Genomic DNA, 16,618 nt, shown 5'->3' on the forward strand with positions numbered 1-16,618 from the left:
AAGGAGAACATATTGTAAATAGAGGCAAATATGATTTGAACCAGCTCATGGTTTGAAATGGCAAACATTGAAAAGCAAAAGTATTATTAAAACCATGTACTAAATATCACCTTGGTCCCATCATATGCTCTGGGAAGAGAATATTTACTGTGCTTGAAAACTGGTATCATCATGTGAGGTTGACTTTGTGACCTGGAGAACATTTCAGCTGCAATATTAGCTTGTTGATAAGCTTGGGATATGAGATAGTTTTGTAGCCATTCGTGGTGAAGGCATCTGCACTATTGTATGCATTATTTTTGACCCAACATTTCTACAGGCATGGCAGAATATGGCACTATTTCCACATTTAGTCTAGCCCTTGTCTATTTGTATACCACGAGCTGCAAAATAACCGCCTAACCCCACTGTACAGGTGGGTACTTGTTTAGATATACCTGGGCAGGCTCTGTTTTGCCGTGGTATCCTGGCACCTGCAGGCCGCAGAGGGGCGGCGTAGGCTACCTGCTCCGTGGTTGAGGGCGGCGAGTCAGGCGGGAGTAAGCTAGTGTCCACAACGGAGGGTAACGTGATGTCCCCATCTGACCTGTTGCTACTGTCTGCAGTAGATGCAGTGTTGCTGGCGTTTAGTGATGGTTGCTTTAACCATGTTCGTATACATGATTATCCACAGATGTGTATCACTGCTGTGGATCATTTGGAAATGATGCACGCGCAGCGGAGCAGGTCACGCTCACCTGACACAATTTGTTGTTAGTATATTTCGCTCCGTTCTCTTTTTGAATAGAGGGTGCATAACATGCAACTGCCCCGAAGATTCCGTCGCGAAGCCTGAAGGGTAAACACCAGGTATACTAATCTACCCGCACAATTTGTCTGGTGTCGGAATGTCTCGCTATGTTAGTACATTCTTAAAATGTGTTGTAACTGCGTTACTGAGCATTGTAACGGGTAATATATTACCCACATTTCATTAGTAATGCGTTAAATTACTTCGTTAAAGCCAAAAGTAATATATTACTGTAACTCCGTTACTTTTGTAACGCTTTACACCCAACACTGTCCAGTAGTAGGTGTTAAGGCAACGTCCGGATGCCAATCGTTCTTAAAACCAAAAAGAAGAAATCCTTCCCGCTTTTATTTTGACGTCCTCAAACCGCACCGGAAGTGAAGTTCCCAGCTCTTTCTAACCTGGATCGAGGTGGCGTCTCGTCGCTACGGTTCTCTCTCTGTGTTCCTGAGAAAGTGTGTGTGAGCTGCTGCTCTACTGATCCATCATCTCTGTGTTTGGATAAACCTCTGAATGGACTCTGTGCTCTTTTTTCTGGAGCGTTTACCTCGGACTATAGGAGCTAGCTTAGCATGCTAGCTGGAAACACGTTAGCAACGCTAGTCAGATTGAGAGTTTGATGGAGAGAGAAACGGTGTGTTTAACGGAGTCTGCAGGAAAAGGTGATCTAGTAAACATGAGTAAAGTCCAAATGCTGCTGTCGTTGAAGAAGCAGCGACTCACTGCTGAAGAGATATTTGCTCTGTTGGAAAAAACGATAGCAGAGCTCGAGGAGGAGCTGTCTCTTTCCAAAGAGGAGAACAAGAGACTCCAGAAACTTCTGGACGCTGTTTTACAGCCTCAGCTTCGGATACACAGAGCAGGTCTGTTCCCTTTACCCTTAATTAACACTTTAAACTCTTCAGTAACACTTTATTATCACATTAATAACACTTTAGACCCTTTATCAGCGCTTGCTGCAGGTAAGTAAAAGTGAAAACACCACACTGTGAAAATCCTCCATTACAAGTTAAAGCATTTCATATCTTTAAGTTTATCTTATTTAAGTAAAAGTATGTAAGTATTATTAGACACATGTACTTTATTATAATAATTGAAATGTATTACGGAAGAGCAAACCTACCAAAATAAATATATTTATAAACATACATGGATTGAATAATATGCCATTTAATGTACTGATTTAAATATTACCCATACATGTGGGCACTAGTTGGTTAAATGTGACATACATTGATACTTTAGTTTTAATGTGCTTCTTTATTCACCTGTTCTTTTTAAATGCGTAAAAGCAAATAAAAACAAATACTTTGGATTAATTCAAATGGCGCGAGAATAATTCATAAATAAATAAATCGATAAATATGTTCAATAATAAATTAAACACATCTAAAATGTTACTTGATAAATAATAGGGGAACTAGTACAAAGGTCATTAAGTAATTAAAACGTTAAAATATATTAATGTAAAATCTCATCAATCAGTTATTGCCAACATGTATTTATAATATATTCTGTATATTGTGGTGACCACCTATTAATACGCTGGGACATAATTCATACAGTTGGGGCTATTGTTCCCACACGGACATGTTATGTGTTTACTATATATGTTGTGTGCCCTCCTGACTTCACTCTCTTCTTCCCGGACTGCAACCGGACAACATGACTAGGGCTGTGCGATTATGGCAAAAATCATAATCACGATTATTTGGGTCAATAATTGATATCACGATTATTTTGATGATTATTCATTGACCATTTATTGAACTTTAAAACAAATAATATTTTACCAATAAACAAGATCAACAAATATGTTGGAGCGCACTTCCAAAACCATACTAAACATATATTATTAATATGATAAATACAAATAAATTAGACCAAAATAAATTAAATCAAATATGTTTCAGTGCACTGTCACAACCTACTGAAAACTCCTTAACATATAGCCAACATTTTGGTAAAACATATTCCACTCAGTTAAACGATGAAGGCTGGCCAACTGTCATGGTTGTAGCAGGAAATAAATGTTGAACTACAATTCAAGACCAAATAAAAAAATGTTGGCCACCATGGCAAATGCTGGTAGGGCTGCTCATGTCATCTCTTAAAGATTTTTTGCAAGAAACACCAGCCTGTTTACACGGTCTGGTTTCAGAGATGAGCGCAGGCAGGTGACGTTCCGGCCGTCCCAGATGGGGGTGCCCTCGCCCTCGTTAGGGCCCCTACCTCTCCTGCGGCCCCCTTTCGTCGGCCCGTTCCATGGCCCGGCCCTCACCTGCGACCCCACCCTCCTCGGCCCCTGTGGTGCTTCCTCCTCGGACGCAAGGATTTTTTTGCCATGTTTGAATTCTGGGGGGGCTTGTGTGGTGACCACCTATTAATACACTGGGACATAATTCATACATGGAACTACAGTTGGGGCTTTTGTTCCCACACGGACATGTTATGGGTTTACTATATATATTGTGTGCCCTCCTGACTTCACTCTCTTCTTCCCGGACTGCAACAGGACAACATGATCTTATGGCGCATTTCCACTGCAGCGGGTAGCCCCGTTTAAGCGTCCTGAACCGTCCTCAAGCGGCCAGGCCAGTTTTTGGTGGCATTTCCATATAGCCTAGTACCGGCTAGCGGGTACTTTTTCCCTCTTTTTCCAGCCCCATAAAATCGTGGTTCTATCAGGCCAGGCCAGGGCTGTGACGTCAACACTCGACTGCTGATTGGTCAGAGAGAATCGTCACAAGATCGCGCGCGAGATCATCCCTCGCGTCACATATATATATATATATATATATATATATATCAAGAAGCAAGCTTGCAGCATTTTGTAAACGGAGGAGCTACAAAAATGGCAACGTCGAAGAAAAGCACACCGTGGTCGACCGAGGAGGTGACGACGTTCCTACATCTCATTGGGGATGATAAAATCCAGCGGGAGCTCGACGGAACAACGCGAAATATGAAAGTGTTCCAGGATGTCTCTGCACAGATGTCCGAATGCGGATTTTCGAGGACTTTCCTGCGATGTAGGGAAAACGGCAACGGCTTTACTGGAGTCCCTGCAAGGTACGCTCACTTCTAACAAAGAAGTCTATTTTATCCTTACATTAATGTTCGACAAGCCGTGCTTTTATGGAGCCCCGAAGAGCTACATAGCTAGCTAAGGCAGATAGCCTTAGCTAGAGCTATTGTTTGCTAACACCATATGTGCCATTGTTTACGTTCAGTTTTTCTTTTCTATAGTTGTTGTTGCTATTTAGTATTGTGCTGCAGTAGTTTGTGGAATTAACAAGTCATTTTGCTGTTCTAGATGATTACATTGGGACTCGTGAGGAGGAACATTCCCGAACAACGGTTGATGGCAGTGTTCCGTCCACATCGTCATCGAATCCAGAACGGACCCCAGCCGAAGAATCGACACCAACTCAACCACCAACACCGAGTGCCATCACGTTCTAGGTAAGAAATAGAAATGGCAAAGCGACTGGAATTGTGTTTTGTTTTTTTAAACCTTGGATCATCCATCGTCAATAATTAAAATAAGCTATACCACTGTGTGGAAATGCTCTGTTACAAGTAAAGTAAACGGTGTAGGCACCGTTCCCTACACTGCTCCCCGGGCGCCGTTCAAAATGGCAGCCCACTGCTCCTAACACTAGGATGGGTCAAATGCAGAGAAACAATTTCCCCACGGGGATTAATAAAGTATATCAAAAATATATTCATTATCAACAGGCTGGACATAATGTAATTCACTTTCACAATCATTGTAAACATCTAGGGCCAGAACTTTCTTTAGTTCACCTTACTGTTGTTCTGTTTATACATGTTATTCTTATATCCTTGTGTGACCTGTACCTGTCCTGTGTTTTTTCCTTATTGCTAATTATTATCTTATTGTCACCCAGGCAAGAGGAAACGAGGAGGAGAGGATCGGGCCCAGCAGGAACGGCACCATGACTGGGCAGCCGACGTGGCCCGTCTCCTCCCTGATACTTCAAAAAACCTTAATAGTTATTGTACATATTATATATTTTTTATCTAGTTAATTTTTAAATGCAACATTTGTACTTCCTTGTTTATTTATTTTCTTTAAAATGTTCATTTTATATTTACAATTCCATGTATATTTATGCTGGCTGCAATACAGTTTTACATTTTTTATTTGTATTGTTTAATGGCATGCCTTTTTGATACAACATTTGTATTTTTATACTGCCATCAATAAAGTACTTCTTTGACTTGTCTTATCTCTTGTTGATAATGAATGGCACCCAACATAAAAAAATCATAAACATACATGAATTTATAAAGCAATAACAAACACCATCAGTTAGGAAAAAGCCCCTTACTTAGAGATTTAAAGCAAGAAATTGAGTTTGCTAGCTTGAGGTCCTCCTCTAAAACATTATTACATGTTTATTTTGTAATGGTATTAAGAATACATGATAAATACATAATACATGTAGAAATTGCTCAATTGTAATACCCTCGTTCTACTAGACTCAAACAACACATTCCTTATATATTTCAAAGATGAGAGAACAAAATAAACCTATAACCCATTCAAGCAAGCTTTTAACATGTCTAGAAGAAAGATTGAGGTTATATTTAATATATTATTTTATGTTGTGGATACTTTAGCCTCCATCCATGTTTACAATTGTCCACACTATTTTACACTTGCATTTATGAATATAGTGTTGCCGTGTTTTACACTTTAGTATTTATGTTTATAGTTAGCTTTGATATTTGCTTAATTGATTAGAAAGATTTTCTTTTCATGATCTGATATTTCCTCAAATGTTATTATGGGGCAGTACTTACTGGTGCTTGAATTTCAAATATTCAATTCAGATAATATTTGTTTAAAACATTTGACAAACACATGTATATGAAAAAAAAAGGATTTATTTATGTTCAATACAATAAATACAATACAATGCTTGCTGTGATCACTTTCCTTCTTGCTGTGATAACAAGCCACACACCAAGAAACAATTAAACGATCGCTTCCACATCCTCCATTGTTGTGTGTGAGTTGTGTCGCATTGAAGATGACGCCACTGCAGTTTTACCCAGCGTCGCTCCGACCAAAAAGCTGATCGCCCCGCCTACACTGCGTTGCTACCCCAGGTCCTAAACTGTAATGGAAATGCGCCACGGCCTCGGCCGGCCAGCGAGGCAGCCCGAGGCCTGAGCGAGGACGCTTAGGGACACTTAAACGGGGCTACCCCGTTGCAGTGGAAATGCGCCATTAGCTGCTCTCAAATAAAGTTCCCTTTTGCACCTTCCTTGCACCGCCTCTGACTCCCTATCTCTCGGCACTACAATATATATATATTAGGGATGCACGATATTGGTTTTTTGAAACCGATACCGATAATTTCCTGCTTATCAAGACCGATACCGATAACCGATAATAAAAAAAAATTACGCCACTAATTATTTTAACGCATGTGTATTTTTTTTCCTTGGCCGCCCCGTAGTTTCAGAGCGCATCGAGTTTAAAATGCCATCTGCAAGCTGATGCTGACAGCCCCGCTCCTGCCACCCGCTTGTGGCAGACCACACTTCCACGCTCACCGGCAGGCACCGACTGGCCATCGGGAGGACCGGGAAGATGTGTGTATGTGTGGCCCGAGCGAGCGAGAGAGAGACCTTACGTGCATTGTTGTTGTTATGCCTTGAGTTGCGCACACACACACACACACTTTGTATTGTATTATTGTCTTCGTACGCTTTTAACACACCATCGTAGCGATGGCGATGTTTCAGGTGACTGATCAAGTTCGAAGTATTAGGGAGCGCTGGATTTGTGAAGAACTCCCCTCTTCCTAAAACACTAATACCACAGTACTGGCAAAACGGGAGGAGCCGAGTGAAAAACAAGCGCCCCTCATCCCAATCCACCCACACCGCAGTATTTTTTTCTTTTTTTTTACCCAAAAAATATATTGTATATTATCGGGACTATTAATACTGTTATCGGGTTTATCGGGATGACGTCATAATTCCTAATATCGGACCGATAATTATCGGGCCGATAATTATCGTGCATCCCTAATATATATATATATATATACTTACACATAATATATACATATACATACACATAATATATATTTTGAGAGAGATATACACTAGTATTAGACGCAGTCAAAAGTTTGGACACATCTTCTCATTCAAAGTTTTTTATTCATTTAAATTGGTTCTGCTTTGTAGATTTATACTGAAGACATCAAAACTATAAAATAACACATTAACTAGAATTATCTAGTAAACAAAGAAGTGTTAAACAATCCAGAATATGATTTATATTTTGCTGGCTACTGCAGAATGCTGTGGTAGCCATGCTGGTTAAGGGTGCCTTGAATTCTGAATAAATCACCAACAGTGACACCAGCAAAGCCCCCCACCATCTCACCTCCTCCCCCATGCTTCACGGTGGGAACCACTCATGCAGAAACCATCTGCTCACCTTCTCTGCGTCTCACAAAGACACGGAGGTTGGAACCAAACATCTCTAATTTGGACCCATCAGACCAAAGTGCAGATTTCCACTGGCCTAATGTCCAATCCTTGTGTTTCTTGGCCCAAACTATTCTCTTCTTCTTGTTGTTCATCCTCAGTAGTGGATATTTGCAGCAATTGGACCATGAAGGCCTAATTCACGCAGTCTCCTCTGAACAGTGCATGTTAAAGGTCCCATGTCATGCTTTTCCTGTTATTACCCTCCCCTTGTGTGTTATGTAGCTTTTTCTGCAAACGGTCTGCAGAGTCACAAACCCTCAAAGTACACCCAGTAGAGAGTAAAACTCTAACACAGAAAAGATGTGTCTATTGTTACGACCCGCCCTCTACTCTGCGGTAGTGAATCGTGGAGAGACCTGCAACATAAAACAATACACGCAAAAACCAGTACTTGATAACAATCATTTATTGAAGTACAGCCGTTTACTCACACAAGCAATCCGGCATACGCAAGGAGGTCTGGAGGACTGGAGGGGAGCACGTAACATCTATGCTGCCCCAGAACGCCTCGTTGGAGATTTTTCTTTTTCCATTTTTTCTTCCGGGGCATAGTGACGTAACGAAGTCCAAATGGACAAATCCGCGGAGCTCCGCACACACACTCACACACACTCACTCAACCTTGTATTTTCTCAGCCGCGGTGCTGTCTCGTAGACCCCACGCAGCAACCAGGGAACAACACCAGTAATCCAGCTCACACTGTCTGCTCCCGAGCCTCAAAGGGCGGAGCAGCGAGCCCCGCAACGTCCCCTCAAAACGGCATCCAGACCCCACGCAGCATTCTCACCTGTTTGTCCTTACTGGTGTCATTTTATGATTGCTAACAAACGCCATCGTGAAACATAATCACTGATGTTCCGCTGTAACGGTGGTGGACTCATCAGAACAGAGTGGGCGAGCTGACCAATCAGAGTACAGTGGGCTCATAGGGGGGGCAGGAGCTCCAACAAGCCGTGTAGGACAGAGAGTGAATACACATACTATACAGAGATGCTGTATGACAAAAACCAATGTGATTTTGGAACATTGAACAATGTAAATCTATTCTAATAGACCTCAACAATGGAATTATGATAAGTAGAAATGGCCATGTCATGGGACCTTTAAGATTGTCTGCTCCTTGAGCTCTGTGATCATCTCTGTGGGCTCTAATCTGAGGTGCTTTAATTTGTGGTTTCTGAAGCTGGTAACTCTGATGTATTGATCCTCTGAGCAGAGGTAACTCTTGCTCTTCCTTTCCCGGGGGGGTCCTCATGAGAGCCAGCCTCATCATAGCATTCGATGGTTTTTGCGATTGCACTTGAGGATACATTCAAAGTTCTTGAACGGATCGACTGGCTTTCATTTCTTAAAGTGATGATGGACGGACGGTCGTTTCTCTTTACTGGGTTGAGTCGTTCTTGCCATGATATGGATTACAACAGCAGTCAAATAGGGCTTTCCACTGTGTACTAACTCTACCTCTGCACAACACAACTGATGGTCTCAAACACATTATGAAGGCAAGTCATTGCACACATTGACTTCTTCATTACCAAGAAGTCAGTCAAGTCGCTTCAGCTGATTCAAAATGCTGCGGCTCGTGTACTAACCAGAGTTAGGAAAAGGGACCACATTACTCCTGTTCTGGCTGCCTTACACTGGCTCCCTATAGAACACAGGATAGAATTTAAAATTCTTCTTCTCGCCTACAAAGCCCTTAATGGGCAGGCGCCATCTTACCTTAAAGAACTCAATATACCCTACTGTCCTACTAGGGCATTGCGTTCCAAGAATGCAGGGTTGTTGGTTGTTCCTAGAGTCTCTAAAAGTACAATGGGAGCCAGAGCCTTTTCTTATCAAGCTCCACATTTGTGGAATCAGCTTCCAGTTTGTGTTCGGGCGGCAGACACCCTATCCGTTTTTAAGAGTGCGCTTAAGACCTTCCTTTTTGATAAAGCTTATAGTTAGGGCTGATTAGATTCAGCCCCTAGTTTTGCTGATATAGGCTTAGTTTGTCGGGGGACATCTTACTTCTTCCTTCTCTCTGTCTATACCTGTGTACTGTTATGGAAATCTAGGGCCCAAACACAGCTGGAGAGTACAAGTCAAATGAACAATACAAATAAATGGTGAATCAAGCAAAGCTGTCTTTTGGTTATTTATTTGAAGCTTCAAATACACGATACAATAATATAAATATGTCACAAGTCGCACAGAGTATAAAATAGTCTGCGCGAGAGTGCGCAGGACAATGAAAAAGCAGAGATTATATAAGGAAAGAGTGGGAATATTATAACTCCCCTGTTCACACGGGGAGATTGTTATGAGACACCCAGTGGCCTTGAGTAGATAGCATAACGGTTCTCAGAGCAGGGAAGTTCGTGATGTGTCTGACTGTGTATGAGTCTCCCAGTCTGCTGAAACAGCTGTGGCCTTGCAGAGACTGGGAAACTCATAAGAGAATATAATAGAATAATAATGGTAAAAGCACAACAAGAGGAAATAAGAAGCATTTGGTTTAAACATATGAAAGATATAATAAGGATAATAATAATGATGATAATAATAAAATTTTCCACTACATTCCCCCCTTTTGATCATACTTGATCAATAGAAAAAACAAATGATAGGATAGACTGATATAACACATCAATGAATACACTCCATCGCTGGTTTAAGTAAACACATCACAAATATATCATAGAAAACTGGCTGTTTTTGTGGAGGACAGACTCCAATATAATGTAAGCATAAAAGAGGAGATACACACATGATTATATTGATAAATCGGAATCAGACTCTTCGGATTCTAGCTGATCTATCTCACTGTGGCGCAAAGGATTGTCTTGTAATGGAATAGTAGTATACTGAACGAAAGCTAACAGGTTGTTAAGATGCAGCACGGTGTCAGTGATGTTCTTGGTGGCGTCGGGAATGTAAGTGCAACAGGAGTCACCGATCACATGACACAGGCCACCCTTTGAGGCGAACCAAAGGGCGAATTGGTGCTGCATGAGCATGTTCCTAGAGGCTATTATGAATGGGGTCAATGCCTGGAAGCCTTGCGTCGTCTCATAAGTGAGATTCTCTAGCCGGACGTGTAAGGTATGTATTTTATGGGCATTGTTTACTGTACCCCACCATGGGAACAGGCCACCCATGAATTTAGCTCCAGCGGACGTCATATCTCTTTTTACCTTGTGGTGGTCGGGGTGTTGGAACTCTGGGTAATGATGTGTCGTGTGCATTAAGGACGTGAGTACAGTGACTGCTGGATTCAAATCCACTAGAGTGAATGTCCCTATCCAGAGGGGAGCCAGAACTTGATAGAGCTTGTTGCCGCACAACCAAACGTAATCTTGTGGCGCGCTAAACCCAGCCTCACTGGGCCAGGCCAGTTGGAGGGAAATATGTTTAACATCAGGGAATGCTACGTTAGAAAGGATTCTCTCAGGGGCACCAGATATGTGACAATACGAGATTTTGTAAGCACCGTCACCGCACGTGTTCCGTAGGATACGGGTACAACCAGTAGTAGTTCCTAGGGGAAAATAAGGTGGTGTAAAAGACGTTTTGTGGTAAACTCTCTGGATGCAGAGGTTGTGTTTCATCCCTCTCAAATGACTGGGGTGCACATGGCTGACGGGTTGGTACTTTGCGTATGTGGTGTCAAGCGTGGATGCACGCAAAGAGGAGTCAGACCGATTACTGCATGGTGGGGGAAGCTGCCTAGCATAACGCCACCCGGTTACGCTGTCTTCATCCTTGATGGGCTTTGTCAGAGCCATAAACGCGCAGAGGTGTTCAACCTGGGTCAGAGAGCGCGGACGAACTGGCACGGACACTGATGAGTCCTGGGGGAAAAGGGTGCATGCATAACATGACCCATTTTGTCCTGCGGCCTGCAAGAATGATCTCAGAGTGTGCCACCAGACGTTACCGGTGATCCCACTACTGGTCTGACCCACATCAATGTTGCTATGGTCGCCTATGTATAGATTAAATGTAGATGTACCTATGGATGTCAACAGTGGCGTCAAAGGTTGCTTACGCTTTTCCGGGTCTGAGTTTTGGGCGCGATGTCTATGTAAAATGTGCCACACGGGTCGGCGCCGGATACATACAGACAGACAACAAAATAAAATAAATGTGGTTCGCCCTGCTTTCCCCATGTACCTCTTAGATACCTCGATTTTGGCTGACATGCTGTGTGCTGAAATGGATACATAAAATATAGGACTAGTCCTAACACAACTATCATGGCAAGTCTGCAGAGGAACCATTCTATGATTGTCCAGGCTCTCCAGTAGCATTCACATTGCTCACGGTTGCGTTGTCGTCTCTCCAGGCGAGCCCTCATCACGAGGGGGAAATGTTCCATGGAGTGTGTGAGTGTATTCTCTCGGTCGATTTCGTGACACGGACCGTCAGACTTCGCACACTGATAACACAAACGAGGAACCAGAGAGCATACCGCTCAGCTGAAACAGCTGTGGCCTTGCAGAGACTGGGAAACTCATAAGAGAATATAATAGAATAATAATGGTAAAAGCACAACAAGAGGAAATAAGAAGCATTTGGTTTAAACATATGAAAGATATAATAAGGATAATAATAATGATGATAATAATAAAATTTTCCACTACAGTACTCTCATGTTCCGATTAACCCAGCTTCCCCAAATGTCTTTCTTTTTGGTGTCTATATACGCCGGGATCCGGAGTCATGGATGATCCTGCGGTCCTGGATCGGGAGCGCTGGATCTTGAGTCGTGGCTGTGGTCCTGGATCATAGGTCCTGGATGGATATCCTCGTGGATTCATCTTCCTATTATACACACATGCATTTCCAAACATTTGGACTACCTATGTTGCAAATGTATTATCTTTTCAATTTACACACGGCATCTATTGCACGTCTGTCCGTCCTGGGAGAGGGATCCCTCCTCTGTTGCTCTCCCTGAGGTTTCTCCCATTTTTCCCTTTAAACTGGGTTTTCTTTGGAAGTTTTTCCTTGTACGATGTGAGGGTCTAAGGACAGAGGGTGTCGTATTGTCATACTGATATTCTGTACACACTGTGAAGACCACTGAGACAAATGTAACATTTGTGATATTGGGCTATATAAATAAACATTGATTGATTGATTGATTGATTGATTGATTGATTGATTGATTGATTGATTGATTGACTCTTGACAAGGTGCCTCATGAACCTGACTGAGAAAAAAAATCAAGAATCATATTCTTGATTTTTTAACACTTTTTTGTTAACTAGATAATTCCATATGTGTTCTTTCATAGTGTTGATGTCTTCAGTATTAATCTACAAAGTAGAAACAAATTAAAATAAACACAAACCATTGAATGAGAAGGTGTCCAAACTTTTGACTGGTATTATATATAAAAAACACACATATTTTAATACTTAGCAGGTTCCTCATCTATAATCATTTATACAAGCGCAACTTTGAACATGTACAGCAGTAAAATGCAACATACGAAATAATCAAGAAACATCATACATTAAACACTGACAGGGAACATTTTACTGCACCGTCATTACTGTTACGTAAGAAGGTGCCGTCAAATGTTCTGATGATGCTTGCATACTTTTACTTAAATAAGGTTTGAATGCAGGATTTAAATTTGTAACAGAGTATTTTAATTCTATACTGTAGGCGTATTGTATCTGTGAACGATCCCAAATACAATTCCTTGTTTATTGCAGCTAGTGCTACGCCAGAAGAAAAAACCCTTTTTCATTTTCAAAGGGGCTGGGCTACATAAGTTGAACTGAGACAACAAAAATACACATTAAGTGGGACAAAGAAAGATAATGTGAAAATATAAAAACAAAGGCATTAATTAGGGCTGAAAAATGTCTCCCATTGTAATGGTGATTAGATTTTTAAATGCTAACACTTAACAGTTTGTTCTGACTGTGTGTCTCATGTTTTCTGCAGACGTCCAGCAGCTGGTGGTGGTTAAAGAAGAGCTTCTCCCTGACCAGCAGGAGGGGAGCACCAGTCTGGACCAGGAGGACCCAGAGCCCCCCCCACACATTAAGCAGGAACAGGAGGAACTCAGGGTCAGTGAGGAGCTGGAGGAGGCTGATATCACCAAGTCTACTTTCACTCCTGACCCTGTGAAGAGTGAAGATGATAAAGAGAAACCTCAGTCCTCTCAGCCTCAACAAAGACAAACTGAACACATGGAAACAGAAGCTGATGGAGAGGACTGTGGAGGACCAGAACCAGCCAGGAACTCAGATCCAGAGAGCAGTTTACAACCAAAGACTGAGGACGACACTGAAGACTCTTCTGAACCTGACGCTGAAGACAGTGCTGATTGGAAGGAGACCAGAGAACCTGTATCAGGCTCAAACTCACTGAAAAATAGACATGAATCTCTCAGTGATCCACGACATAGTGCTGAAAATAAACCATTCAGCTGCTCAGTCTGTAAGAAAGCCTTTTCACAGAATGGAAATTTAAAGGCACACATAAGAGTCCACACAGGAGAGAAAGCACACAGCTGCTCAGTTTGTACCAAATCTTTTGCACATTTAAAGGAACACATGAGAGTCCACACAGGAGAGAAACCACACAGCTGTACAGTCTGTAAGAAAGCTTTTTCACATAGTGGAAATGTAAAGAAACACATGAGAGTCCACACAGGAGAGGAACCCTTTAGCTGTACAGTCTGTAAGAAAGCTTTTTCACAGAGTGATCATTTAAAGTCACACATGAGAGTCCACACAGGAGAGAAACCACACAGCTGTACAGTCTGTAAGAAAGCTTTTTCACAGAGTGGAAATTTAAAGTCACACATGAGAGTCCACACAGGAGAGGAACAATAGAGCTGCAATGTTTGTGACAAAATATTTAAATGGCATAATCGTTTCAAAAGTGTTGGTCGTCAGCTGCTTCTGTAACTGTAAGGGAATACATTTGTCTATTTTGTGTCCTGACGACCTAATGCTGTTACATGTAATACGTTACTCCCTAAGCCTGATTTCACCCACCTGCAACCGATTCACTCATAATCACAAATGTTCATTTCTTTGACCCCTTGACTCGACAACTTTCTTGTTTAATAATCGTTACATCTCCTCAGGACCAAGTTCCCGTGTCCTGCCTTTCACCTGCTGATCACCCACTCCTCATTTAAGGTGGACTAACCTTTAAAATGGACCAGCTAGTCTTAGTGTCTTAATGCAAACGTTTTGTAAAGTGATGCTAGACCAAAGACGTGATGTTGGGCTGTCTGCTCTCTGCAGGATGGTGTCTGTACTCAAAGATTGTTGATGAAATGAGAGCTTCACTCTGTTTTTGTTGTCTAAATTACGCCAACAGAGCGATACGTCTTCTTTCCAGCAGATGGCATAAATGTGACCTCATCCAGTTCAACTGTCATCCACACATTAATGATTCAAAACAGCAATGGGTGAGATATGGCTAGTAATTGACTATTTCAACAGAATGTGAAGAGGTTACAGTCTTGAGGCCATGTCCAATATGTTTATGCTTTGTTTGATTAAATCTACTGAAATGAGCATTCAATGACTCAATTATTCTGAATTCCTGTCCTTACATCATGGGTTTGCATTGCAATATTAGAACGCATAAAATCCAACTTTACTTCTTCCAAGTTGTGGGTGTTCATTGTTTAGAAATCCGCTGTGTTTTGTCCAAGCTTCCACTCCGTGCTCCGATAATGCTGAACGTATCTGTTGTATGCTTTACCTGCTCCAGTAACACAAGTGTAATTCACTGGACAGAGACAAGAGATAGTGTATGGATCCAGAGGAGAACCAGAAGATAGTCCGTATAGAGCCTTCAGGCTCTGAAAATGTTCAGGGATAGAGCAAGGAAAAAAAAATCCAAAACCCTGAATAGAGCTAGAAGATAGCCAGCACAAAGCCAAGAAAGGCCCAGTAGAAAGACCGGAAGGAGCCAAAAGAGTTTGTATTTGTTTTATATTCAAGCTCTTCTTTTAAGATATTAGAACTTCCTATCTCAACATGTATCCTTTTATTCCAATTAAACCTTACATTTGTGCTGCCAATTATTGAGACTGTTTCACAGCTTTATGTTAAATATTTAGACTGTTTTCTTTACATATAGATGACATAGGATGAACAGCACGATCCACTCTGCTGGATTCTGCCCAAATCGGCTCAACATGCATGCAAACATCTCGCTTTATCCATACTATTGCAGTTGTATTGTTCTGGATTCAGAGTGAAGAATATTAGATGTTCTGCACTCTTATTGTTATGTATTTAATATAAAGTGAAATACCCATAAAGTCAGAAAAGAAAAGAGACTCACTTAAGGAAAAAGGTTCTGAACCAGTGAGAGTTCTTCATTTGCACATAAACATGGTCAAATATTTTAAGTTTTGACCAGAGGCCTGTACTACGAACCTGGTTCAACCTAACCTGAATATGTTTGAGTTAGCCGGTTGGCCTAATCCAAAACATACGCGCTCTCGCTAAACTGTACTACGACGCTGGTTATCAAGTGGATCGCTCAAGCCAGCCGTGTCCTATCTAGTTAGGTGCGCGTTCACATGAAAAAGGGGTGGGATTTGGAGCATTCGACCAATCACAAACATGGAGAAGCATACTGACAGCGCAGCGTCATACTTCCTGAATGAAAAGTGAACTTTAATACTAGTCAAAAATGAAGAAGTTAAACTTTAAACATCCATGACTTAAAACACTTGATCAGGATCAAAGCCACAGAGCTGCACCTGCAAGGTGAATACAGCTGGGAACAGAACAAGTGTTTGAATGCGTCCATCAACAGGTTTATGATATCACTGCCCGTCTAAAACACGATCTGACTTCAATTACATTTGACTCGAGTGTTTCGTCAACTTAATGTGTTGCTTAAAATAATACTTCTGCATACAGTATGTGACACTGAGTGTTGCACGGCCAGATACGGCTCATCTGACTCAGATAAGGAAATATCTGATACATTATGATGTGATATGCCGCGGACTGTACTTAATGTTACTCTGATCCGGTTACTTATGTTGTGGCAGATATTGAATTAAGCTTTCTTAACGCTAATGTTATAATAGTCAGATTGCTCTGAAGATGGAGGTGATATTCTATTCATGTTCACGTTCACACAGTCGGCGATTTTTGGGGCGTCTTTCCTGCAACGGCAGCTTTTCTGTATTTCCTTTCTCCTGTACTATGACTTGATCGCTTTAAACTCCGCACACTGAGCTCTGATTGGTCAGCAGGCAGTGCTTTCACTGAGTTGAGCTCTTAGCCTGCAACCTACAG

At 41.7% G+C, this 16,618-nt stretch overlaps 2 protein-coding genes and 1 long non-coding RNA gene across 3 annotated transcripts in view; all 3 read left to right on the forward strand.

The window, feature by feature from the left end:
• The window catches only part of LOC139434205 (gastrula zinc finger protein XlCGF57.1-like), a 110,010-nt gene that overhangs the window by 43,779 nt on the left and 49,613 nt on the right, over window positions 1-16,618 (forward strand). The window lies entirely within an intron of this gene.
• Window positions 1,082-14,863, forward strand: LOC139434210 (zinc finger protein 892-like). Its single transcript, XM_071203875.1, has 2 exons — window positions 1,082-1,653; window positions 13,278-14,863. The coding sequence occupies exons 1-2, from the start codon at window positions 1,410-1,412 to the stop codon at window positions 14,171-14,173; spliced, it is 1,140 nt and encodes a 379-aa protein (XP_071059976.1). The 5' UTR covers window positions 1,082-1,409; the 3' UTR covers window positions 14,174-14,863.
• On the forward strand, window positions 3,646-4,931 carry LOC139434224 (uncharacterized). Its single transcript, XR_011643613.1, has 3 exons — window positions 3,646-3,862; window positions 4,107-4,255; window positions 4,705-4,931. It is a non-coding gene; the product is annotated as an uncharacterized lncRNA (long non-coding RNA).

The sequence above is a fragment of the Pseudochaenichthys georgianus genome, chromosome 1 (assembly GCF_902827115.2).
Source record: "Pseudochaenichthys georgianus chromosome 1, fPseGeo1.2, whole genome shotgun sequence".
Classification (NCBI taxonomy): Eukaryota; Metazoa; Chordata; class Actinopteri; order Perciformes; family Channichthyidae; genus Pseudochaenichthys; species Pseudochaenichthys georgianus.